The following is a 26,176-nucleotide window of genomic DNA, read 5'->3' on the forward strand; positions in this document are numbered from 1 at the left end:
AATCTTTCACTCTGGAGATGTTCTTGAGGTGGTAGAAGCTGTTTTTGTGATAGATTTGATCTGACTGTTGAATGTCAGATCTGAGTCAATCAGAACACCAAGGTTTTTGACTTGGTCTTTAGCTTTTAAAGATCGAGACTCAAGATACTCACTGACAACACTTTTTACCTGTTGCCAAAGACAATCACCTCCATCTTGTCATGATTTATTTAAAGGAAGTTTTCACTCATCCAGCAGTTTATCTTTTCATAGCAGTCACACAACACCATAGTCATCTGGGTTCAGTGATAGATATAGTTGTCGTCTGCATAACTTTGATAATCATCCTTACAGTTCTTACAGCTTCATAAAGTAGTGTTGTTGTTTGATCTTTGTCCAACATTTGACATTTTAGTAAAATATTTAATTTTAACACATTTTATGATAAAATTGTCAGTGACTGCCCTCTATGGGTTGAAACCTGGCTATTACAATTGAATTTTGCTATTGGCTGAGAATGGTGACTTTTTGTTGACTTCTTACAGCACTGTTAGCCCCGCCACTCCTATAAACTATCAACTGTGGACTCTGCAATCTGTGGTGAGTAGGTTAGAATGAAAGAATTGTGAATATAGAGGTATATGTATATGAGTATTGTGTATATAGTTAAAGCTGCAATATGTAATTTTTTTTGGCATCATTTGGTCAAAAATCCATAATTTTTGAGCATATTGTAATCCAAAGTGTTCTGATTGGTATCCATCGGTAGTAAAACTGTAATGACGGACGTCTAAGCAGAAGTATCCATAACAGCATTAGACACAACAGGTACACAGCAAATCAAGTGGAAAAAGGCAGACCGAGGGGGAGAAGCAACAGTTTAAGAGGCACAATTACTGAGGAGGAACGGACCACTTTGTGTCCTCATTGATCCCTGTGACTGTGCACGGTCCGACCCACACACACACTGGAGAGAGTGAGAACAGACGGGATAAATCTCGTATGAGAAGCTTATTCAAGGTGAATTTTTTTTAGCATTCTGGATGCGGAGTGGTGGTTGTCAGTCTGCTCAGAGCGGCAGGCAGCCAAAATTACAGCCGACTGTGTGTGCTCTCTGGAGGGGACGAGCCGACGACAGCAGCCGCTGCTTTGGACAGTAACTACAGAATGATACGTATATTCATGTCAGAGTCTCTGAAACACCAGAAAGATCTCCACTAACACAAGATAAAGTCCATACATTTGTCACTAGTCTCTTAGGAGAAAAAAGTCAGTAAAGGTGGTTGGGTTTTGGTTTCAAAAAGGAGCAGAGAGCATTCTACATACCACAGCTTTAACATAGCATAGATTCTTCTTTGGAGCTTTTATAGTATAGACTGGGTGTGTTTTAACTTCTCCAGGAGCTCTGCCCATTATCAAGGCACTTTATTGTATAGGTTTGTAACCTCGGTTGGTCAGTGCGTCTGTGTCACTCAGTGGATTTTTTTTTGAAACATTGAGTTGTGTGTTAAGTGTTTCAAATGTAAAACATTACTTTCCTGCTGCATGTGTGAGTGTGAGAGTCGACAGTTAGAGGGCAACATGGACAAACACATTTGGAGTTGGATGGTGCACGCCTGCCAAGTGGCAAGTAAATAACCCACTCATTAATGCTGTCAAGCTTCACCCTTTTAAGTTTTGACTTTTGTACAGTAATACTATGTACCACACACACACACTCACGCACACAGACACACACTCCAATACAAGCAAACTTCCTGATCACACCTGAGAATCTACTGCGATGTCAGATATCAATATCACACTTACAGACAGAGAGAGAAATACTGTGTGTGTGTTACGTTGACCTTATGTGTAGAAAGTGTGTTTTCGTATGTCTGTCAAGAAAACATCCATTTATTATATTTTTGGTCCCGTGTGTGTGAGGGCGTGTTTTCATCTGTGTTGTTGTTCGTGTCAGGAGGTCATCCATCATTTACTCATCTCAGTCTGCTCACTTTCTCGGTTTTTCTATCCTTTTGTCTTTCAAAGCTCTCATCCTCAGCCCTCCATTGTTAGATAGAAGCCAATACTATGATTACTTATGTCCTACATGTTTAGTATTTTATTGTTTCTGTGTGTGTGTATCCAGGTCACTAAGGTCTCTGCAGATGGAGAGCAGGTTGAGGATGATGCAGACAGGATTCATAAAGGAGCCGAGGAGCTAGAGCAGTTCATCAGAGATACGCTGCTGGGAGCCAAAGGTAATGGAGACCAACACCACATCTCCTCCACATCGTGCCTCCTGGGATTTAGGGATTTATCTGTCTGCTGTTTCATTAGTTTCCTCTGGCATTAGAGTTCATTGCATTACTTACATTTCATTAAATGTAATATCATATTCCAGCAGGAAATTAAAGGTATAGAGCATTAATATGAGAATATGAAAATGTCAGAGAGAAAAACCCAAATTAATTAAGAAGATACATTGAGTTACATGAAAAATAAGATAATTCATTTGAATTATGATGCATCATACCCAAGTTCTACAGTCACATTGTTGATAACCATATACAATCATTATTCAACAAACGCACACTTCAACGATACCCTCTTTTGTGCTATTAACCATGTTCAGCAAATATTGATATTAAAGCATCTTTAAATTGGCACCTCGCAGACATCCTGCTATCGCCTTGTTAGCTCACTAATGGAAAAAAAAAGCCATGCTGTAGCTCAAAGGCAGACGGGCTAGCAGCCAGCTGCTAGCACCCAGTGCCAGCTGCTGCTGCAACGATCTGCCTGAACAATGAAGCCACATCCAGTATGTTGTACCCTCGCTAACACTGACAGAAAAGAGTTACACACCTAGATAATGAAGCTTTTAACTCAGGGGGTTTTGTGAGTTTGCACTTTTTAACCATGTGACTCTGATAGAACCAATAGAATCACTGGAAACAGGGACATTGCACAAGAATAGTTGTTATTGAGGGGAGAATTCACAAAAAGTTTAGTGGCGTTAAAACGTGTGCAAACATCACTCCACGCGCTAATAAGGAGTACAAAGCCCAGGGAATCAGGCGTGCGCCACCTCTGTGCATCCAAATGTGCCCTCATTCCATTTAGCGCATTTCCCTCTGATGAATATGCATAGTAGGCGGATCTCCCGGGGGGGTAAAAATATGGGAGGAGGAATTGCAAATAAATGAATGCAGGGGTTTGCGGAGATAGTTCTATTAACAGAAAATACCGCGACTGAGAAGGAGGTGCAAACACACACACAGACATCATCGCTGCCGTAAATGTAGACAGAGAGAAAAAGAGGGTCGCTGTGCGCAGAGTTGGATATGACCATAGATCGATATCGCCTTGAACTCACTGAGCTCCTTTCAGTCCATGTTATGACCGTCGAAGTCTCGAGTCATATTGATGTCAGGCAAGAATCAGCAGATCAGATGTGTAATTTACACATGATTACTGATGGTGACATATGAGAGTGTGCGTGACACATCATCAGACCTGCGCTGGATGATGGTCAGTAGTTCATCTTCAAAGAATGCAGACTGATTGACAGACTGTGTAGCTGTATTAACTCAGATCAATAGTAGATCAATAGGACAGTTTCTGTCCAAATCCGTCTATTTTGCATGCACTGATCAGAGCTAAGTTACAGGACCTGATGGAGCACCCACATTAAATGAGGGAGAAAAAATAATATTAGTTATAAAAGTTGTTGTTTAAAAACCTTTTATTTTCTACATTATTTAATGTTTGTGCAGCAGACAGAGAAGTCCATCTGCCTCAAATTTAACTTCCCCAAATGTCAGTATGCTTATGTGCACTGACATTTGAGGAAGTTGAATTAGCATTAGCTAGAAACAATAGGAGGCTGATTGACTAGTTAATGTTAAAATGGACTTGATTTGGTAAATGGACTTGATTTTATATAGCGCTTTATCACCACACTGAAGCAGTCTCAAAGCGCTTTACATATCAGCTCATTCACCCAATCACTCTCACATTCACACACCAGTGGGACAGAACTGCCATGCAAGGTGCTAGTCGACCACTGGGAGCAACTTAGGGTTCAGTGTCTTGCCCAAGGACACTTCGACACATAGTCAGGTACTGGGATCGAACCTCCAACCTCTCGATCAGAAGACGACCCACTACCACCTGAGCCACGGTCGCTCAATCACTAGTCATACAAACACTGAGACACACCCCACTCTCACAGAAACTGGTCAAATAAAGACAGTTTAATTCATTCATTAATTTTATTATTTTTCATAGCTGGCAAGTGGCATATTTACCTGCCGTGCCGTTTCCGGCCCGCAGGCCGTATGTTTGACACCCCTGTTGTCAGCAGTTTAACTTGCAACATATTTGTTCTAAATATATTCACTTTTATAATAATGGAAAGGTAAGGAGTTACATTTAGAAACAGTTTTACACATTAGAATTAGATCCACCTGTGACGAAAACTTGATTAAAAACCAAAACCTATGCTGACTCAGCAGAGAGAAATAAATTCTGCTCCAAAAAAAAAGAGCAGTGTGCTTGTAGTGAAGCTGTGCTGTTCTTTAAAGGGTACCTGAAGTTAATTTTAATTAGATTATATTTATTACTAGAGGTATTTGAACCCCTGCTGCCCATGTGAGAGACTAAGACCGTGACAACTACACTAACTCAAGTTATGGAAGGTGATGTGATACAGCTACTAAAAAGGGGTTAGTACTGTATATCATAACCCATCATTAAAACGATATATGCAAGTCAAGCAAATAGAGTAAAAATTCAGATTCTTTTTTCTTTGCGGTGGGTGAGGAGGGTGATGGGCTGATAGGACGAGCTGGGTGTCGTCCTCCTGTCTGCGCTACAAGATTTTTTAAAAAAGAAACCTTGACTAAACCTCTATTATATATAAACTTTTGATAAAGCTCGCAATTAAAATTCACTACACTTAAGCTTCATCCGCTGCATCTGTATGTAGCACATACTGTAGGTATTAACTGTATTTGTTAGAAGCTTTAAAGCTTTAGCTTTTGTGCTAGTGCGTGCGTTATGATTTGCACATCTAATTGTACACCTGGAGAATAAATCACTACAACTTTAAATCCAAAGCTACGTTTTTTTTTTTTTTTTACATAAAACCAGACGATTTACTCCTACTCATCAGGCATTTATCAGCATTATATCAGATACAATGTATTAGAGCAGAGTGCAGTTTTCCACCTCTAAAATAACTTTTTGAGATTTAATAATGCTAACAATAATTTCGAGCTCTTTGTTATGCAGGATTGTTTGGTTTTTTCTGAATTTTTACAGTAAACAGGTTAGTTTGTAAAGTTGTGTATTCAAAGAGTTTCAGATAGAAAAGAAAGTTATTTGAAAAAGTAAAGCAACTCTAAGTTTACACTGTGTGTGTGTGTGTGTGTGTGTGTGTGTGTGTGTGTGTGTGTGTGTGTGTGTGTGTGTGTGTGTGTGTGTGTGTGTGTGTGTGTGTGTGTGTGTGTGTGTGTGTGTGTGTGTGTGTGTGTGTGTGTGTGTGTGTGTTTCAGAGAGAGTGCTGGGCTCACAGGATGATCGAGAGTAGCTATTACAGACTTAATTAGTGGCTATCGCACTAATACACAAAATATATATTAGCACATCAAATACACCAACACCCTTCAGGTTCCACATTAGGGCATTTGTGCACACGCACTCTCACACACTTAAATTATAAAGCAAGAAAATGGTGTATATATGGTCACACGCTGCCCTGTATGCATGGCCGTGTTTGCTAGATACTGTAATTTGATTCCATCCACGTTTTAAGTGTTTAATTGGCTTTTAAATCCCACTATGTAATTATATAGCTGTGACACACTCTTACAGGCTCACGCACGCACACACACTGAGCAATACAACATGCGCACAGATACACACATCCAGCACAGCTGTTCATTAGCATGATGGCATTTCTTCGGTCTCAGATCTGATCATGTTTACATTTTAAATGAGAGAAAATACCACGTTGCCAAAGTAACACACACACACACACACACACACACGCGCGCGCATTATCTAAGTTTTAACTTGCTTTAATCATTTTGTGTTTACATCTGAAATGAGAGCAAAATGCAAAGCAAAATCACTGCTGACACACAACGCAATCTAAACACTCACACACACACACTCTTTACGCCCCTGACTGACACAAACTTCTCATTAAGTTGCAGCATTTTAAGTATTATTCAAGTAACCCCTGGAGGTTTGGTGCAGTTTCATCACTGATTGGATTGAGATTGCATCGCCTTTAATTTGATGAAAGGACAAATATGGAGTCTGCACAACACACTGGCTTTGAATTGGACTCAAAAGGAGTGTTTGTGAGTCTGTGTTTTAGTCTCAGCGTGAGCCTGTGTGTAGAGGAGACAAAAAACCCAGTTATGTGATTTTGGACTTGCTGTTTGAGATAATAAGCTTTGCAAAGACTGAGCGAGTACTGAGACGGCTTCACTATCATTCCTGGTTCTAAAGTCTGTTTACTGGATGTACATAGATCTTAAAATACTCTGTTATGGCAACCAATGGAATGGCTTTCTTTGAATCCTTCCACTGTTTTAATATATAATGCAGGAGCTTGGAAGGTAGAGCAGGTTTAATATCAACCAAGAAATTCTGCTTCATCCCAATTATTGACATTTTGTCCTTGGGCAAGAAAAAAATTGCGAGAAACCTTTTGTGAATGTGAATGTATGAATTGACTTTGGGAATGTTCAGAGTATAGCTGGTGTGTGCTGAATGGTAGCATTGCCTTAATTCAGATTCCATTGCGTCCCAGTGTGGGACAATTAATAATATCTAGTGGTTATGACTGCTGTATATGACCTGTTGTGCTGCAGTCTGAATGGATAATTGTTGATGTAAAGCTCTTTGGGTGACGCATATTTTGCTCCCAAAGTTACTCCCACAACTTGTGACGACACGTTACTTGTTACCTTGGTAAAAGTCCAGGATCTTCAATTAAATATTTTTTAAAAATAACTCTACACCTTGAACAGAAGACAGTCATCAATAGAACCTGTTGGCTTCCTAGCAGCTAGTTTCCAAATTATTAGCTCCACCAAAGAGATAATATTTTCACCAGCGTTTATTTGTTTTGCCAGAAGAATTATATCAAAGGTACCAAATTGATTTTGACCAACTTTTTAACCAAAGATTGACCTTTCACCATGAAAGTTTCCATTATGTTTTGGAGAGTACCCAGATCAATATACTGATTCAGGATCAATTCCAAAAAACAAAAAAATTGCTCCCATCATTGGCCAAAATTCTAGATTTCATATATTGGTTCGTAATTGAATGATCTTTATGAAATTTGACGCATTTAAGTTGGGCTGGTTCCTCAATTTCTCCCCAGAGTTTCATCCGGATCAGATCCAGATTTCACATTTAATTGCCAATCTACAAGAAAAATTGGGGGTGCCGATACATTTGAACCTATATTGTATTGATATTAATGGGGATAAACATTTCTTCCAAGCCTATAAAGTGTGAATGATCATTGTACCATGATCAGGATCACTGATCCAGATAACTGCCAATATCTGGCAAAGAGGAGATTTGGAGGTTTGCACTCTGACTGCTCTTGTTATAATTTTTTCTGTTGACTAGCCGCGTCAGAAAAGGTGTTGATTTCAACACGTTCTCTCATATTGTTAAATTATTTACAATGTTGGTGTAGAGGTTAGTACTTCTGCTTACAGCACAGTTTGTGTTGCTTCCATTGATTTTTATCCCCCAACGCAAAGTGTAAGAGGGATAAAGGTTTGGGCTCCATCCATCCATTTGTGCTTCCATCCGTCGAGTTACAGGGGGCCGCTTTTCTCAGAAACTGTTTAAGACAGGATAACAAAATTTGGTGTGTGGCATCAATACCTTAACCTGGCGAATCCTTTCGGAACTAGGGAAGGACATGAACAGAATGCTTGAAGCTGATTGGGCGAAGCACCTGTCCACCATAATTTGTTTTAGCCAATCATACAGCAGAGACGCTGCTATGGCTACAACAACAACAAGGCTCCGCTTTGCCGTCTTTACGGTCCAAAAATGCACAAAGCACCTTTCGCTGTTGCTCTTTCTCTAAGGAAATGTTGGATTCTTCTAAAACTGAGTTTATAGCAGCTTCCACACGTTTATCCTCCTACGTCGACATCTTTCTGTTTTGATTTGGAGCTATGCTAATAGCGGTGGCCCAGCTAGTTCCTCTACCCACAACTGCGCATACGCCAGTTTTGCTTCAACGCTTCTGCCTTCGTCACACCCAGATATCCCGCCTTAAACCACAACACTGCCTCATGATTGGTTCAAACCGGTTTGGTTCACTTATGCAGCACAAGATGGATTCTGGCATTTGTGAACACCAGGAGAATCCATCTTGCAGACAAGGTTATCAATACCTTGATGGAGTTCCAAAATGAGAAGTGCGCAATGATTTTTTCTGGAGTTATTGCCCTTGTTCCATTTTTCTTTACTCTGGGTGAGTTTGTGTGTTTTGACCTACACTGTTGACGTAGTGGTCGGAAGTCGCCATCATGAAAGCCCATGGCCTACTGGTTTCTACTAGCGAAGTTCTTGAATTTTTGGCTTGAAAAAACATATGCTTGTGAGTGTGTTTAAATGTACTGTTTGATAACACTCCTAAGACTGTGTTTGTGAAAGTTAAGCATAAACTGTGTGTTATATAAATCACTGCCGATCACGGTAAATGTTAGCATGAGCATATACATGGGTTTTCTCATAGACATTAGCTTGAAGCTAGCAGACTTTTTGTGTAGTGGTATTTTTTATCTGCCGCCACAAAGTGTGGAAAGGGGATATAGGTTTGAGTACCGTCCGAGTTAAAGGGGACAGTTTTTCTCAGACACTGTTTACGATAGGATAACCAAATTCGGTGTGTGGCTTCAGGGTATCAATACCTTGATGGAGTTCGAAAATGAGAAGCGCAGTTATTGCCCTTGTTCCGTTTTTTTTTTTTTTTTGGCGAGGGATGTTGATGTTTCTTCTACAGCTTGTAAAGTTAAGTCAACATGTTTAGAGCTCTGTAGCATTTGGTATCATAAACTATTTGAGTGCATTTAAAAAGTTTGACTTTTTCCCCAAAGACAATATCGAAGCATTAGTAGAAGTTTCTCTTTGTTTGCTCTGGTAACTGCACTTGAGCAAGTATCCTCACAGAACTCCCTCTGTGCAGAGCTCCAATCGAAGGCTGCCGAGCTGAACCAGACTCTCTCGCGGAAAGATGGAGCTCCAGACAAAAGCCTGAGCGAGATGACAAGGGAGATCCAGGCCATGCTGGCTGAGATGAGGAAACGTCAGCTGGAACCAAAGAAAAGCATTGCAGAGGAAGAAAAGGAGTATGTAGCAACACACACACACACACACACACACATCAGACTTTTTCACACAAACTTTGGTATTAGAGTACACACAGGGAAAGGATGCTGATATTTTAATGAACAGAGTGAACATATGCTCAGAAAAACGGTTGGCTACAAGTGAAGTATGTGTTGGCTCTTTTCCAGGATCCTGGAAATGTTATTTACAACAAATCCCATATTAGTTTACCTGCATGGCTGATTTCAGCTCCAGAGGAGTTTCTATTGTTATGGTTCTCAACTGGCTTTGGTTTTAATTACCGTTAAGCAGATTAATCAAAAATATTCACATTTTAAAGCAATTTGATTTAATAACTTGTATTTATATTTACCTTTGTGAATCCACATAATTCTCCCTAGGAGATCAGCTGTTAATTAAAGGACAGAAAACATGTAAAACACAAAAAGGAAAGAGTAAAAAGTACCTCAAAATGACTTTTAAAGAAACCTACTTTGACTGAATACAAACAGAAAATGTATCCATTGGTTTTAGCAGGAAATGCTTTCAGCTCAAAAAAGGTCTGAAAAGGTACATTAAAGATTTTATGGATTACACCAGTTGTCCCCAATAAATTGGCCACGGACAACTACTGGGTCATCAACCTTATGGTCCCCGTCCACAAAGAAAGCAAAAACAAATTAAATAATTATATATTTTACTAGTATTATTTAGTATTTTATTATGAGTGTTCAGAATATTTTATTTTGAAAAATTGCCACTTGACTCAGTGAAAATGTACATTTTGAATGGGACATCCACATGTTCCATAGCCCAGTTTGTTTACAGCCATCATGTTCAGGGACATTTGGTGTTTACATTTGTCCAAATCTTCTAGTTTGTGTGGATTTTTTCCTCATCAAAGCACAAGTGACAGAATAAGTTAATCAACTATTACTGTAAAGTCATTTTAATTGTTGTATTTCATCACTTTGAATTATGGACTCCTCCCTAACTGTGCTTTAATGGGTTCTTTCTTTTGTTTCCTTTGGTTATTGACACTTGACGCACGACACCAGCCTAACAACTTACAAACCAAAGATGACTGATTGCTCACTGCCTCTGTTTCTGTCTGTCATGGCATTTGATGGAATCAGTACACGGTTATTTTCATCCCTCCAACCCCCATTTACTTCCTTTGTCTCTCTGACAGCTGTAAATGTTGACAAGGTCAATGAGATAATTAAAAGGATCACCGTCGGGAAAGAAACACAACGAGACAAAGAACATGCAACGACAGGGAAAGCCGCAGAGGGAGGGTGAAACAAATATAGGGAGTCGCTGATCGACTTCTGTCAGACTGTGGTTGATTACTTGACTTAAGCCTGGGGAGATCTCAACTGTAGTGACAGAGAGGAAAACATAAGTCATATTTTTATATTGGAGCTGCTCTGTTATGTAGTGGTGATGATTAACGCTGATAATCTCTGGGAATTTGTGAGTTTACGCCACATAAGTATCCAGGTAGTTCTTTGCATTTCACTCTGAAACAAAGGGATGGGCTCAGCTAAACAGAGATTTAAAAAGAAATGAGTTTGTGCTAAAACACAGAAATCTCAACCAATCCTTAGCTTAGTTCTGATGTATTCATCTTCTGACTGACTGATTTCTGTACAGGGTCACAGGGGTTTGCTTTAGTGGTGTCGTACTGGAGACCGGTTTTGGTTCAGACCATGTTTTGAAGGTCTTATCTCGGTCTCAGACTAGCCAGACTTAGGATTTTCCATCAAGACTAGTTGAAACCAGCACTGATCTACTGTTATTTAACTTCATTATTGTGATAAAAAGGAGAAATACTTGGAAGTGTTCTGATTAATGTTGTAGTTTGATCTTTCTGCCTTCTTGTGAATTTTTTCCTGTTCCTTCTGTGTCAGAAAACTCACACATCAGTCCATCTTATTTCTAGTCAGAAATACCTCTTATATAACTCTTACTTTAGGCCTCATTCACCTGACAAATAAACATCTTAGTTTCAGACATTTAAAATAAGTTTGCACTCATCAGTGGCTTTTTTATGCACACTATTCATTATATGGAATAATTTAGTTCAGTTTGTCAATTCCGAGGTTTTTGCATGTTTTTGCATGTTGTGCTGAAAGAGTTGCAGACACCTATTTTTTGTCTGTCAAATGTATTTAAAAGAAAACTGAAATTAGATGGAGAATGGTCTAACTGTTCAACTCTGTCACAAAATACTGTAGATTTTTATGGTCTTGGTCTCGACTCCCAAAAGTCTTGGTCTTGCCTTGGTCTCGGTGCATTCTGGTCCCAGGCAAGTCTTGGTCTTAGATACTATTCTGCTGGTCTGGTGCCCATCTCCAACCAATAATTGGTGTTCGGCGAAGGCACGCCGTGGACATCCCACCAGGCTATTATAGGCAGACACAAACAGGCAGACCTATCGTCCTTATTAGCTAAATTGCTATATTATAAAAACATGACACACTATGGGGCTCAGTTTCAACAAAGGAGGACCAAAACTTAATCATGGAGGTGGAGATTTGATTTTAAAATGTCACATTAATCATTTGCGTTTGGATTATTATTACTTTGTCTGACAAAGAGCAGGATTTTTAAACTTCAGATGCAGAGAAAAAAAAATTTAAAATCATTTTCATCCATTGATCCACTAGGAACAACGGCAGTTTGTAGTTTTAGAGATACAGAAATCATACACTCTACTGTCGTGATTGCATATAGAAAAAGGCATACTGCTCAAACAAACACACAGAACTTGTGAACATTTGACAGTGTTCTATGCCATCAAACCAGCTGCAAGCATAGCAATGGTGCATTCTCTAAGATTTTGAGTGAGGTGTGGCATCGTTAAAATGCGGTAAATATTGCATGTTAGCATTTTGTGAGGAGAAACCATGCAGAAAAACATTCATGCTTTTGTATATATATATATATACGCACACACAAACGGTATATGTTATGACTATGTGTGCTTATTCCTATTAGAAAACGTGTCCTCTTCAGTTCCTGCTCACTACTGATTAATGTATCTCAAGGTAAAACCATAGCAAGGTTTACCACTGGGTATAATATAAATTTACGTGCAGTCTTGTCTGTTTTTTAATGCCTTGAAACTTTTGATATATAAAAAGTTCAGCCGCTGGAGAACTCAGTCAACCATGGCACAAGCAGGAATACTTTTGATTCAATTATTTCACTGTTATCTTGCTCGTCGTATGCATTGAATCTATTTGAGTTTGTTGAATAGGAGTGGAAAAATCAATGGAGATGAGCTATGTGAAGGCTCTTTAGAGAGGTTTTTTATTGAAGAAATAAATTAAAGCTGCAGAAGAAAAGGAAATGAAGGCTGTTGGTGCTGCCAGTGTCTCTGAGAACAGTGATGTTTGCACGGCCCTCAAATAAAGAACAATAAAGTCTACTTTTGCATTGGATAAGTTTGACAGCAGATTTGTATTTAGTCTTCATTTTACACTTGAACTAAAATGAGTTTTAGAATTTCTTCACTCACGAATAAATTGCATGCTCAGTTTTTTCACCTGTTGTAGGTATCTGGTCAAAGAGGACGCTGTTTGAATTAGGGTGTCACGTTTGCAAGCTATCATGTATTAAAGCTAAGTAACAAAATAAAAGGTTTGAGTTCTTAGTGGAGAGGTGAATAAACATATTGTTGAATCACAGCAAACAAATGTGAACTCAGCATGAGAAACACAATATGGGAAGCTGTCAGAAAATCAATGCTGTGGAGTAAACAAGAAGAACTGCAGATGAAGTCAAGTACATATGGACCGAACCACAAAAGGATAAAATATTTCATAATTTATTCAATCATTCCAAAAAAGTAACTCAGAAAAGATCTGTTTTTTCCTCATCCAACTATAACTACAGCCATCTGCGAGTAAAGCTGTGACCGTTAACACCTGTTTGATCAGATGTTACATGTCATAGCCTTACATCATCTTGAAAAATCTTGACCGAATTGATGACGATCTGACAGAGATGTGAGTTTTAGAAATTTTGCCCCATGCTAAAGATTGGGAATTTTGGAATTTTTGATACATTTTTTGTGACCTTGATCTTGAACCTACCTTCACCAAAATTGAATGGTCTCAACTGTGCCCAAAATACCAAATAGGAAAAAATTGTGGACAAATTAGTGGATTTGTCAAAAATTGAGGACACACAACCCTTAATTTACTTTCGAAAACCATTTTCGAAAGTAATAACATGCTCAAGGACTTATTGTAGAACAGTAATCATGAATAAAGCCATGTGATGTCATGACAGTAGGGGGAGCACCCCACAATTTGAGACACACTGCATTACTGATGAAACAGTCATTGCATCAGAGCTGGTGAGATGTTTGTTTCATCACATTCCATACACACTCTCATATACTGGAAGATCCAGGCTGGGAGATGCCTTTATCAGCCAGACTCTGGGATAAGCTGGAGTGCCTGGGATTTCTTTATCTTGTGGAGTCATGCTCCCTCTGGATTATCTTCTACAGTAGATATTAACACACATCCGTTCACTCACCCACCTACTCATATAATTAGGCGTGTTAATGTTTTACATAGCAGCAAATTAATCTGACATAGCCCAAAGGGTCAACAGAAGATAATATGCTATTTTTACTCAATGTGTGTCTACAGTGTGTAGTCATTATTTGTTAGCTCTGTTTTTCTGTGCTGGAGCTGCTTGTTTTTTTTTTACATTTGACTTGCATTACGCTCTGTGTAAAGTAAAGAATCTTTCTGCTCCAGCCTGGCTGACGAGCTTTATCAAAAAGTCAAAAGAATGTTTGGCGACCCCCATCAAGCCACGGGAGACCTGAAAGCAGAGGTAATAAGGATTGATTTCGACTGTTTTTTTCTCTGGCTTCCTCAAATGTAATTGCTTTGACTCTGTGATTCTTTCTGCACTTCCAAAGATAATGGAGAAGCTGTCCGACCATGAGCAGAAGCTTCAGGAGGCCCAGGATCTGCTCCACACTGCCCAGGGAAAGACGCGGCAGGCCGGAGCCATGGCTGGACAAAACCAGGCGGACCTCAAAGCCCTGGAGGTGCTGCAAACACACGTGTTGTTGAATATAAATGAAGCAACAGGTTCAAGAGTTTTATTAACTGATTCACCCTTAGATTATGCGTGTAATGCCCTGCGTGATAAAGAAATACACTTATTTAGGTTTAGTTTTGATGCAAAGTTTAAAGGTCGATTATGCTTTTTTTCACCCATCTCCATTTGTTCTATTTGAGGTTTTTTCCCCAAACTTTTCTGGAGTTTTAGCCCTCTGAAAAGCCACTTTCAGAGCAATTCTCAAAACGGGCTGATTTGCAGCCTACTTATGCATATTCATGAATAGGCGTGTCTATAGACTCTGACTCCACACACAACAGCAATTACTAGCGACTGTCTTTTGCTATGTACACACTCTTGTTATTGTTTTCAGCCAAAAACCTGCACTTTACAGTAAAACACATGGCTATTAAAGCAGCTATTGTGATTTTGAATCAGAAAAGTGTGTGCGCGTTGCTGCAGAACCAGAGCAGCCGTAGAAGCAGCATCAGCAGCAGCTCTTCCTTTCTGCACACAGACACAGCCAGACTTTCTCTTTTCCGCTCTTCGTCGTCCGTCACCACGTCAAAGTTGGAAACTGTCCAATTACACAACCGCATCCATTGTCAGCGCTGTGAGCCATGAATCCGTAAACATCCTCATTGTTTCCTCCTCAGTTCACAAGCGATGTTGGGTCTCGCTGCATAGGCTAGTGTAGCATTAGCACAGAGTGCTAACAGCTGATGTGTATGAACAATGGCCGTGGCTCCAAGCAGTGACTCCCAACACGATCGGCAGCAGAAAAAGTAGTACAGTTAGGGCGTCCAGTAGTCAGGTGGAATAACAAGGGAGGGAGGAAACACAACTTTTTTAACTTTTTCCCTCTGAATGAGGCTGAAATGGGATGTATATTACTGTCGCAAAAGTGAAGTGATTTTTTTCATCATAAATGATGATAACCCTCAAATAAGTATTTGCAAAACTTAAATATATGGAGAAGGAAGGTGTTGCTGTGCCACATTAGGAGATATATTGCTTCGGTACTTTACGCAATGGAAACTACGAGTTCACATTTTCTAAATGTCCTCCAATAGTGATCAATACCACTGACTGGGAAAGTTGAGCACAAGCAGAGGCTGACATGGCCCAAGGGCTGAAGTGATTTTTGCCAAACATTGTTATTTTTTCCATAGTTCTCTCCATGCATAGCTTCCCTTTTTTCTCAATCATGTTGTAAAGAGCGATAAAGTTGTCATCACTGATTGATTGCTGTGTTATTTGTTTTTTTAAAAGCAAAGTTACAGCAAACTTTAGCTCCAGTTTTGTTTTTAAACTTTTTAAAAGATGAGTTGTAATCAAATTAGCAGATTAGCATCAAAAGATGTCCACACAGCTTTTATATCTCATAGGGGGTACTGCCTTTGATTTCATGACATTTTATTTCTGGTAAAGGAACGTTATCATTATAATAGAAAATGATAGAATAACAAGACATCAATGCTCCTGGTTTGTTTGTTGGCAGAAGAGACGAGCTGCCGTCAGCGGACTGAAACAGGAATCACAGAAGGTGCTCACAGATGGAGAACGACTGCTGGATGAAGCAAACCAACTCTCTGACAACATCAACGGAGAGCTAGAGGTACTATGCTTGCAATTTTTTTATCCTCAAAGTCAATTATAATTATGTTCTCAATTACTAAAATTCAATTACAATGAATCACAGTTACTGAGCCTGAAATAAACAACCTAGTAAATGTTAACCTTCCTCTTGTGTTAGCTTTCTGTTAGCATCTCTTATGATTACGGGTCCTAAATCAGCTGTAAAATACACTCAGAACAAATATCTATCTTCAAATTTTTTTCCTATCTCGTGGTTACCTTGTTATGTTTCCTAATCAATGAAAACATTGGTTTTTATATTTTTGGTGTGGGTGTCTGAGCCTTTTATGTGTCAGTATACCCCTATATTTCAACTTTTAAATAATTTTTATGGCGCTTAAAATTACAAAGTCAATTATCTAAACTCAATTACAATTTAATCAAGTTTACAACAGCAACAGATTTTTTAAATTATTTTTATAATTATAACTTGAATAGCACTCGGAGAGCGCAGACCTCCGTCATGCAGCCCAAGCTCAGCCAACACGCTCCTGTCACGGTAACATGGTACACTCTGAGAAAACTTATGACATCATCACAAGTTCCACAGTGTGGATGGGAAAAAGAATGGGATATATGTATATATATCAATTTTCCTGAAAATGTAATCCAAATCCATTTATAACTTTTCAAGTTATCTTGCTAACATGCACATACACACACACACACACACTGAGGCTAAAACATAACCTTGCCCCGCTTCTGCGCTTTGCTCTTGGTGGAGGTAATTACATCTTAATTGTAATTTGTTATCAATTAGGCAATTACCAATTATAATTGACCCTGACCTTGGTGGATAGTAATAAGTTCTGTTGGGCATACAGTAGATTTTCTGATAAGTGCATTTCAAAGATTTTAGGCCAAACTTCTAAAAACATTGGAGGATCACTTAGTGTGCAGCCCTGCTTGTTTAAAACCCATAAAGACAGACAGACATATAAAGTGTGTTCAAATTGAATTTTTAAGCATGTGTAAAGTTTTTTTATTAATGTGTTGTGGGAATAATATGTATTGTATACAGTAATAATTCAGTGTCCCTCACCACATTGAATAACATTTTCTCTTTTTTCTGTGAAGGATTTGGAGGAGATGCGGCGAGATCTCAGTCCTCTTCATGAACAAATGCGTGACAGAGTTGATCACCTCACTGATGGTTTGAGGGACGGCAGGCTGGCCTTACACGTGCTCAATGCAGAGGAACACGCCCAGCAGCTGAATGAGTCGGCAGCTATTCTCGATGGGTAAATAAATACATCCATCCATGTCACGCATCGTGTTTGTACAGAGGTGAGCGTCGTAGGATGTAAATATAAGATTGAGACTAAAATACTGTAAAAATGGTTGGACATAACAGAAGTAACCACTGAATGTTGAGTTAAACCTAGTGGATCTCCCCTGGTGGCAGTAATACATGTTAATAATAACAGTTAATGTCAATAATTATGTTTCATTTACAGTAGATAGTACTAAATTGATAAAAACTAAATAACTTTAGTTTTTTACATTAACATTTGCTGCAAAAACTTAAAATTTATTTAAAAAAATAATTGATTTGTACAAATTGTAAAGACTAAATTACAGTTAGGGAGTTGATTGGAAAAAAATAATCAGCAGAGGAAGAACTCTGGTCTCCTTTCATAGGAAGAGAAAATATAATGAAAAATGAATTTAAAGGGCTTATATCATGCTAAATCAACTTTTTTGAGCCTTTAACCTTGTTACAATGTTCATTCCTTATCAAAAACACCCCTATAGTATTATTGGGCTTTCTTCCTGCATCTCTGAGAAATCCTCACTAATTCTGCTCTCTGAGCTGCTGCTCTGCCCTCTTCTGCAAAATGAGCACTCAGACTTTATTGACATCACTGAAGTCTGAACCGCCCCCTCCAGGAAGTGACTGCTGCCGGTATAAGTACCAAATACAAATATATCCAACTGCAGCCGTGGGTACAGTACAAGTGACGCCCACACAATTTTTCAATGTGCTGAGCCGTTCCATTTTTAGTATCCGTTATATTGCCTCGGGTCGCCTTTGACTTGATCTGACGTGTTTGTGACCCAGTGCAATGCAGCGGTTGGACAAAACAAATGATCATCACCTTAAATGCACCATTTTTGTAGTTATTAGAGTTGAGGAGGAGAATGAAGTGACTTAGCACAGCTCAGGTGAGTGAAGCAGCTGAATTACTCTGCTGCTGCTGCTGTGATAAACAAACAGCCTGAAGCGCTGAGACGGACTTACAATCACAATAGCCGCTTAAATAGCCTTGTGTTTTACTGTAATGTGCAGTTTTTTGGCTGAAAACAATAACAGTGTGTGGATAGCAAAAAGAAAATCGCTTTGGTGATCACTGATCTCCCTCACTAGAGCAAGGCTGCGAGGCGTGAAGTCTGCGTCTACAGACTCATGAATATGCATAAGCTCCAAAACAGCCCATTTTTAGAATTACTCAGAAAGTCACTTTTCAGAGGCTAAAACTCTAGAAAACAGGCGAGTTTGGGAAAATAAAGATCAAATTCTATGTTGTTGGGGTTCTTAGAACAAATTGAGATGGATGAAAAATAGCATGATATAAGCATGATTTAGGACCTTTAAAAAAGTGATTAAAGTGATAAATATGTGAGTTGTTTAAAGGAATCATTGGTAGAGTCTGTGATAAATCATGTTTTGAAATAATGGGTATTTAATTATACCCACTTTAAATGCTTCAAACCAAGTGTCAAAGATCAATTTGTTGGTATTTACAATTATAATTCAAATGTAATGTATTGTGGTGAATATCACGTTTATGTGCAATGTGAAATTTGTTGAATTCCTCTACTGGAGGATGAATGACATGGTTTGTAGTGTGATCATTAGAGTCCTTTATTAGTGGACAGCTAATAGCTAATATAGAAGTTATATAAATGCATATATAAACAGACAGTGAGGTCACTGAGAAGCATCTTCAAAGTTCAAATGAAGAATGAGACGTTTGGTTTTCTCACCTACGATCAAGAAAACTACAAGTCGACACACGTGTGTGAACCAATCTTTAACTGGAAATACTTTTTTTCCCACAGTATTTTGGCCGAAGCCAAAAACCTGTCCTTCAATGCGACAGCTGCCTTCAATGCTTACAGTAATATTAAAGCAAATATGGACGAAGCAGAGAAGGAGGCCAAGGCAGCCAAACAGATTGCAAGTGAAGCTCTAGCAATGGTAAGAAGACCTATTGTTTTCATGTACAAAAGGTACTTTTTAATCCTGCTTTTCTATGTTTTCTCTTATTGTATTATGCTCAAATTTAGACTGCAAATAATTCCAGCTGCAGCCTGAAACTGTGTAACTCACTGTTTATACACTGACGGTAAAATCCCCAGAAAAAGCACTTTGCCGCTCACTCAGAATGTTTACTGAGTCCTAGCATAAATAATGTGAGTCTACGTCTTGCATACAGTAACAGTAATGTTAGTCTGTGCTCTCCATTAGTCACGGCTGAGAGATCAAAGAGCGTCGCTGTCCCTCAAGCTGCTTTCATAATCATGACTACACACACCTGAAATTGTCTTTCTGCTTCTTCTCCTTCCTTTTAATTTATTTCTCTTCTTTCCCGTGCCTGTTTTTGCCCTCAGTCACTGTTTTTTTTTTTTTTTTTAATTTGGTTTGTTTATTTATGTTTGCCTGTAATAGGTTTTCCTTTAGCTGTTTTCTGTCACTTCATTTTCTTCTTCTTCTGTTCTTCTGTGATGATGATTCCTGAGTCAGTTCATTCATTTTTATTTATGTGTTTCATTTCTATTTAAAATAAAATTGGTTGTCGTTATGACCACATCCTGGATGAGCCCAGATTAGTTCAGGCTGTTGGCGCGGTTCCCTGTGATTTCAGAACAAAGAACAATGAAGTCTTTCCATATGATGATGATGATGATATGAGGGGATCTTGTAGACCAATGCAGAGTAGAGCAAATCTTTCCATGAGCTTTCCAAACACACTGAGGTCAACAAACTTATAATCAAACCATGTTTGCTTCTATACAGGAGGTGTTTTTTTTTTTTTTTTTTTACAAGGATTTACGCTATTCAAATATAGCAGTGGATCAGCCACCTTTATTACTAACAACTAAAATGACTGAGACAGTGTCATGTTACCATGGTAACAACCCCATTGGCTTATGAAGTATGTTGAGACATCAGTCATGCCCCTCGAAGCTGAATATGAATATCAACTTTATGGTTGTTACATACTTTACTTTTGAAACGTATTATTTATTACCACAATTCAAACTCAATCGCATTTTTCTACTTTCAATTAATGAAAAAATTCCAAAAACTGGACAGAATTTTTAGTTTATAACTTTTGAAAAGTGTGCAAATGGTTGTTATAGTTTCAATGAATAGGTTCCCTGGTAATTTTTTTTATTATTAATAATAACCCAGCACAAATAAGATAAGATGATGAAACAATCTCAATAGATGTTTACATATTCTCACAGTAATAATATATGTATTGCACTTATACAAAAAGCTGCAAAGTACTTTACATTAGAGGTGAAAGAACTGTTACTTGATTGAAATTGTACTCAAGTACAAGTAAGTCATACGTAAAATACTCAAGTACAAGTAAAAGTCGCAAAATTAAATAGTTGGGTGTAGAAATGTAACAAATTACTTAACTTCTTTGATTTAGAAACATACTCAAAAAAGTGCAAGTACCTATAAATGCAACTCAGATACAGTAATGTGAATACTTGTAATTCATTACTTTCACCTCTGCATTACATGCAATCAAAGCTAGTTTGGCAGATTAATAAAGTAATATCGAAGGAGAGCTTTACTGTATATAAAATGATTATTAGGCTTTGTGCCCTGCCTGTTTTCAGTCTTATTTCTGGAATTGCCAGAAGAACTTTGTCTGAAGTTCAGAGATCTGAAGACTACATAGTTGTATATACATTAATAAATATTGCCGGCCCGGTCAACCTGTAGTACTTATTTTCCACAGATTGGGTGAGTATAAGCTTATTTACAGCAGCGCAGTCCTTGAACTAGGCCATCTATGGTAACAAACATCCATCAAACAGATAAACAGTGCGCTATATGTGAGGTTTACAACTAACAAACAACTGCTTAAACATCTTCACTCATGAATGCATCACACATGTAAAGCTACTGATATACATTGGCCCACATGGACCCGCCGAAAACATTTGTGGGATATAGCAGAGAATATTGTCACCTGTTCATGCGGTCAGGACCGGATAATGGCTTAAGTGTCAGTTTTACTCAGTAATATGCCACCTAGTGGTGGCAGGAATTGCTTTCAAATTTCACATATTGCACCTTTAAATTATAGTTTTCTCTGCAGACTTTAGGGCCCGAGGTTCCTGTAAAGGTTGCGGCTCGAGACGCCCTTCAGAAGAGCAATGTGCTGCTGGACAAGGCACGGAAACTTCAAAACGATGTCCAAGGTTTGTTCAATACCAATCTGTACATTAATGTTAATACTGAGTTGGGGATGAAACAGAATCTGTAATATTTTTTACTTCCCACCCCATTTAATTTGTGGTGCATTTTTCTTTGTGTGTGTATTTGTGTAGAGAATGCACACATCGTGGCTGGGCTGAAGGGCCGAGTCAAAGCAGCCAGAGACAAAACCAAAGACCTGACGATAGCTGTCAATGGAAACATGGCCACACTCAACGCCATCCCCAACGGTATGACTGCACCATGATGCCAGCGCGTGTGTGTGTGTGAGTCAGGCGGGTCAGATGTGCTCGCCTTGGAGAGAAATAAAGGCAGATAAAGGGAGAGTGAATCAATATCAGTATGTGGATGGAGGTCGGCTGCTCGGTTAACTCAACTTGACTCTTGTCATTGCTTTGAAAGACACAGAATCAGCAATTTCAGCTGCAGAAGTGCAGTGAGAGTCAAGCTGCTCAACCACAACGTAATTCCTGCACAGTTGTATTTTGATCAGGAAAACTGGTCAAAGTAAGTGAAAAATAGATGAGAGCAGAGGTTTATGTCAGAGGTTGATCTCAGTGAGTGAAAAGAATGAAATCTTATGTTATATAGTTATGGGTCAGATACCACGAGGGTAAGACTATCAAACACAATAAGTCAAGGGTGATGTTAAGCTGCTTTTTTCATTTGCTATGATGTCAATAAAGCTTATATGTAGACTGACGCAACTTTGACATAATATTCAATACCTTTTTGCTTTTATTTTGACATTTGTGCCTAGATATCCTCAAATGATCCAAAAATCATTTGTATTAGAATCAAAACATATCCCTTCTTTTCACATCCAGTTTGACAGATTAACTAAATAATATTAATTTTTCTATGATGATTGTTTCAGCAGGTTTAACATAATAAATTCAAGCAAATTAAAACAACTAATGCACTCGATGCAGGGCCACATTATTAGAATTCATGTCAGCATTTAGAATATTGAATAATATTTGTCATTCTCATTTTTATATTGGCGCAACAAAGCAAGGCAACATCGTGTTGCATATTTCAGCAACAAGGCATTAAAAGTGATTCATGTAAGGCTTTAAAAACATAAAGCTCACGTTAAAAAAAAACAAAGCATCATTTTAAATGCATTTTAAAATCATAAAAACAGCAACGTAAATAAATCCTGCATTACTGTGTTACACAACAGCATAAGTAATTTGTGACCATAGTGAATATTGTGCTATTTCCTAAAGTTTTTGGCATTAAAATGCTTTTAATCATTGTTTTATCACCAACATGTGGCTCTGCACGATGTCATCATTATGTCAGACACATTATTTTTAGAGGAAGTTGGACTTTACCGTGTAGGAGGTCCGATTTCAGGTAGCAACCCGCAGTAGATAAATCCACAGTTCTGAGTTGCATTGAATGCATCATGAGGACAGAGACTTCCTGGTGACGATACAGTCTGTGGGCAGAGCTTAACAGTCCACATGTGGGATGCAAGCCGCTGATTGGCTGAAAACCTTTCACTGAAACCTTTCTGTGGGCTGGTTATTGAATGAACAGCACCTGGGTGGGCCTAAATTAAAAGTGGCGCCAAGGCTGGTGTCTATACATTTGGACCTATACTGTTATTAATGGGGATATTTTTCTTCAAAGCCTTTAGAGTGTGAAATATGACATGTTTGAGTAAAAGGTGATGTTCAAGTTCCTGGATGCTAATGTATTTTCTGTTTTCAATAATTCATACTTTCATCCTGTTTTCTAACAGACACTGCCATCCGGCTTGCAGCTACTAAAGCAGTAGCAGCTGATGCTAACGCTACAGCTATGGATGTTTTGGAGCGTCTTGGAGAGTTGAATCTACAACTCGGCGGGTTACAGCAAAACTACAGCGAGCTGGAGGACAATGTCAACGCAGCCAATCAGCTGATCCAGGACCCAGAGAAAAACAGTAAAGATCTCTGTCATTGGGCAGTTATATCCACAATTAAACTAGACTCATAAACATGGTGTTAAACCATTAGAACTCTGGCTTGTTTCATATTTTTAAAGAAAAAGCACTCATTTTCTTTGCTAATTACTTTAAAAAAAATGTTTTGATTGACATCTCTGTTTAATTTTGATGAAACAATAACAAAACCTTGTCATTTCAAAGAAATAATCAACACTTTGCTTGTATTTTAACCCCTCAGATATCACTTTGATATCTTAGATTAATGCAGATTGGTGAATTCAACTAAAAATGTAATTTTTTTCTTTCTGTCTCTTCCTTTTCAACCCCCACAGCCATCAGTATGTATATTTCCCTTCATTTAAACACACAAAACATATTCTATGTGGTGCACCAATATCTTAGTTTAATCACTTCTTTGCTTTTCTTGGCTGTATTGTAATGTATGTGTTTTCAAAAACCCTATTTTTGCTGAGTCATTATTCAGTAAGTCAGCATGGGATGCTGTCGGCTTTATTGGCGCACCACACAATAACTTTACGATCATCTTTAACAGCTTTACAGCAAACTGTTGCTGCGTCGTGCCTCAGAGCATGATGGCTCGACACAAAAAGCTTCTTTTGCTCATTTTCTGTTCATTCTTTAACTATTTCCCAACTCAAGCTTACATAATTTAACAGTGAATGTGTAGGTTTTCTTTCAGAACTAAGCTACACTAATTGTTTGGCTCAACCGGCTCCAAAATCCCTCTCATTCTCCCACCACGTTTCGCCTGCATCAGCGATTTCCTCAGTGCTGTTATTTTCCATCTCCTCTGCCAACTCTTCTTCTTCTTCTTCTTCTTCTTCTTCTTCTTCTTCTTCTTCTTCACCATGGCTGTGATGGACTGAATAATGCTGTGATAACAATGTGCCGTGCTGCGCTGTGTCCCTCTTGTTCTTGATCTGTGCTTGCCTTCAGTCCACGCTGCAGGTGCCAAAGTGAAGGATTTAGAGGATGAAGCTGACAGGCTGTTGGAGAAGCTACAACCAATCAAGAAGCTCCAGGACAATCTGAGGCGCAACATTTCACAAATCAAGGAGCTGATCAACCAAGCCAGGAAACAAGCCAACTCTGTGAGCAGGACAAGTGCACACAACGTTTCATAAGAAATAACATGCAGCGTTACTGTAGGACAGTGTTTTTTAACCTTGTGGTCAGGATCCCATGTGGGGTTTAAATGGGGTCACTGAAACATCAAGTAATTGATTGAAAAAATTACTGATTAGAAATACACTTTGGATTGATATATATTTCATAAAATGGGCATCATAGGGCAAGGTTTGCATGAATATTAAAATACTTTAAAATGTTATACAGGACTATAATATAACTAAAATATGGCATAAAATACATTTTAATAGATTGAGAGCAATTTTAAAGATTTTTTCACAACAACAGTCATGGTCAGATAGTCATACCATGTAAGACACTTTGATTAACAGAATAAATTACAGAAGTAATTTAATAAGTAACTTTCACATTTTTTTGAAAATCTAAGCGATCACATATTTATATATGTAATTACTACATATTTGGTATCTTTTTATGCATTTTAACTTTTTTTTAACAACAGAATGGACAGAATGTTTAGGTGTCACGTCATTAACGCAATACAGTATAACAAACATTGATCAAAAAGTAATTCTAAAAAAAATGTCTTTGGACTCGCCAGAAATGTGGTCTAGAGCATTGAAAAAGACAATATACATCATTTACTACACGTGTGTTAAACTGCTATGTGTGCATTCTAATCAAGGGCTGTCATCAATCAATCTTTATTTCTAAAAAGCACTTTTCATACATAAAATGCAGCTCAAAGTGCTTTTGCAAGGTTAAAAACACCCACCTTTACAAACCCCGTCCACCACACACAGACACACAGGTTAAAATAAAGACAATGACATAGAGCACATGGGTTGGTACAGAGGATCTTGGTAAGGACATACCATCATGTGGACATTTTTCAAAATAAAAAATCATTAGCACATTAAAATGTTATTCATTCTTTGGGGCAATACTACCTGTGGTCCACAGACCAGTGCTGGACCGCTTCCCAATGTTTGAGGACCACTGCTTTAGGTAATAGAGGTTGTCACTAGAGACCAATATTAATAGCCCATTAGCCATAAGATGTGATATTGTTTACATCGGCTTATTTTACACCAATATCAAAGGTGTAGGATCTAAATTAAAGCTGTAGTTACAGTATATTGTTTTGTATGTTGTATATGTGACTAAATACTAGTTTCATTAAAATGCAATTTTTTTCCCAAAAGTCAATATTTATAAAATAGTGATTTACATTCAAAATGTTAATGTACATGTCAGTGTGCGTGAATATATTATTTTATTTTATTATTTAATAAACATGTTTGTGTTTAATGTTTTTTGATTCACTTTCAGATCAAAGTGTCAGTGTCATCAGGAGGAGACTGTCTCCGTAGTTACCGCCCTGAGATCAGAAAAGGAAGATTTAACACCATCATCCTTCATGTTAAAACCACCATGCCCGACAACCTGCTTTTCTACCTGGGATCAGTCAAATATGTGAGTTTTCCACTCACCTTTCTTTTCTTCATACCTGCTGGCTGTTACATTATACTCTGGGATTTATGCATTTTGATTTGCTTTGATTGACGTTGACCATCATCCTGTCC

The 26,176-nt window shown here is 38.3% G+C and overlaps 1 protein-coding gene across 9 annotated transcripts in view; it reads left to right on the forward strand.

Moving 5' to 3' along the window:
- The window catches only part of lama2 (laminin, alpha 2), a 294,429-nt gene that overhangs the window by 220,518 nt on the left and 47,735 nt on the right, over nucleotides 1-26,176 (forward strand). For 7 of the 9 annotated variants that reach the window (XM_028440103.1, XM_028440104.1, XM_028440095.1 and 4 more), the window contains 13 exons: nucleotides 2,111-2,222; nucleotides 9,200-9,362; nucleotides 14,124-14,202; nucleotides 14,291-14,422; nucleotides 15,938-16,054; nucleotides 17,152-17,315; nucleotides 19,138-19,276; nucleotides 21,423-21,525; nucleotides 21,655-21,771; nucleotides 23,295-23,477; nucleotides 23,813-23,818; nucleotides 24,438-24,592; nucleotides 25,923-26,066. In XM_028440103.1, the coding sequence (XP_028295904.1) occupies nucleotides 2,111-2,222; nucleotides 9,200-9,362; nucleotides 14,124-14,202; nucleotides 14,291-14,422; nucleotides 15,938-16,054; nucleotides 17,152-17,315; nucleotides 19,138-19,276; nucleotides 21,423-21,525; nucleotides 21,655-21,771; nucleotides 23,295-23,477; nucleotides 23,813-23,818; nucleotides 24,438-24,592; nucleotides 25,923-26,066 (1,614 nt within the window). The remainder of the gene's footprint in view (nucleotides 1-2,110; nucleotides 2,223-9,199; nucleotides 9,363-14,123; nucleotides 14,203-14,290; nucleotides 14,423-15,937; nucleotides 16,055-17,151; nucleotides 17,316-19,137; nucleotides 19,277-21,422; nucleotides 21,526-21,654; nucleotides 21,772-23,294; nucleotides 23,478-23,812; nucleotides 23,819-24,437; nucleotides 24,593-25,922; nucleotides 26,067-26,176) is intronic. The other 2 variants (XM_028440097.1, XM_028440100.1) reach the window with 1 other exon arrangement.

This window comes from Gouania willdenowi, chromosome 24 (assembly GCF_900634775.1).
Source record: "Gouania willdenowi chromosome 24, fGouWil2.1, whole genome shotgun sequence".
NCBI lineage: Eukaryota > Metazoa > Chordata > Actinopteri > Blenniiformes > Gobiesocidae > Gouania > Gouania willdenowi.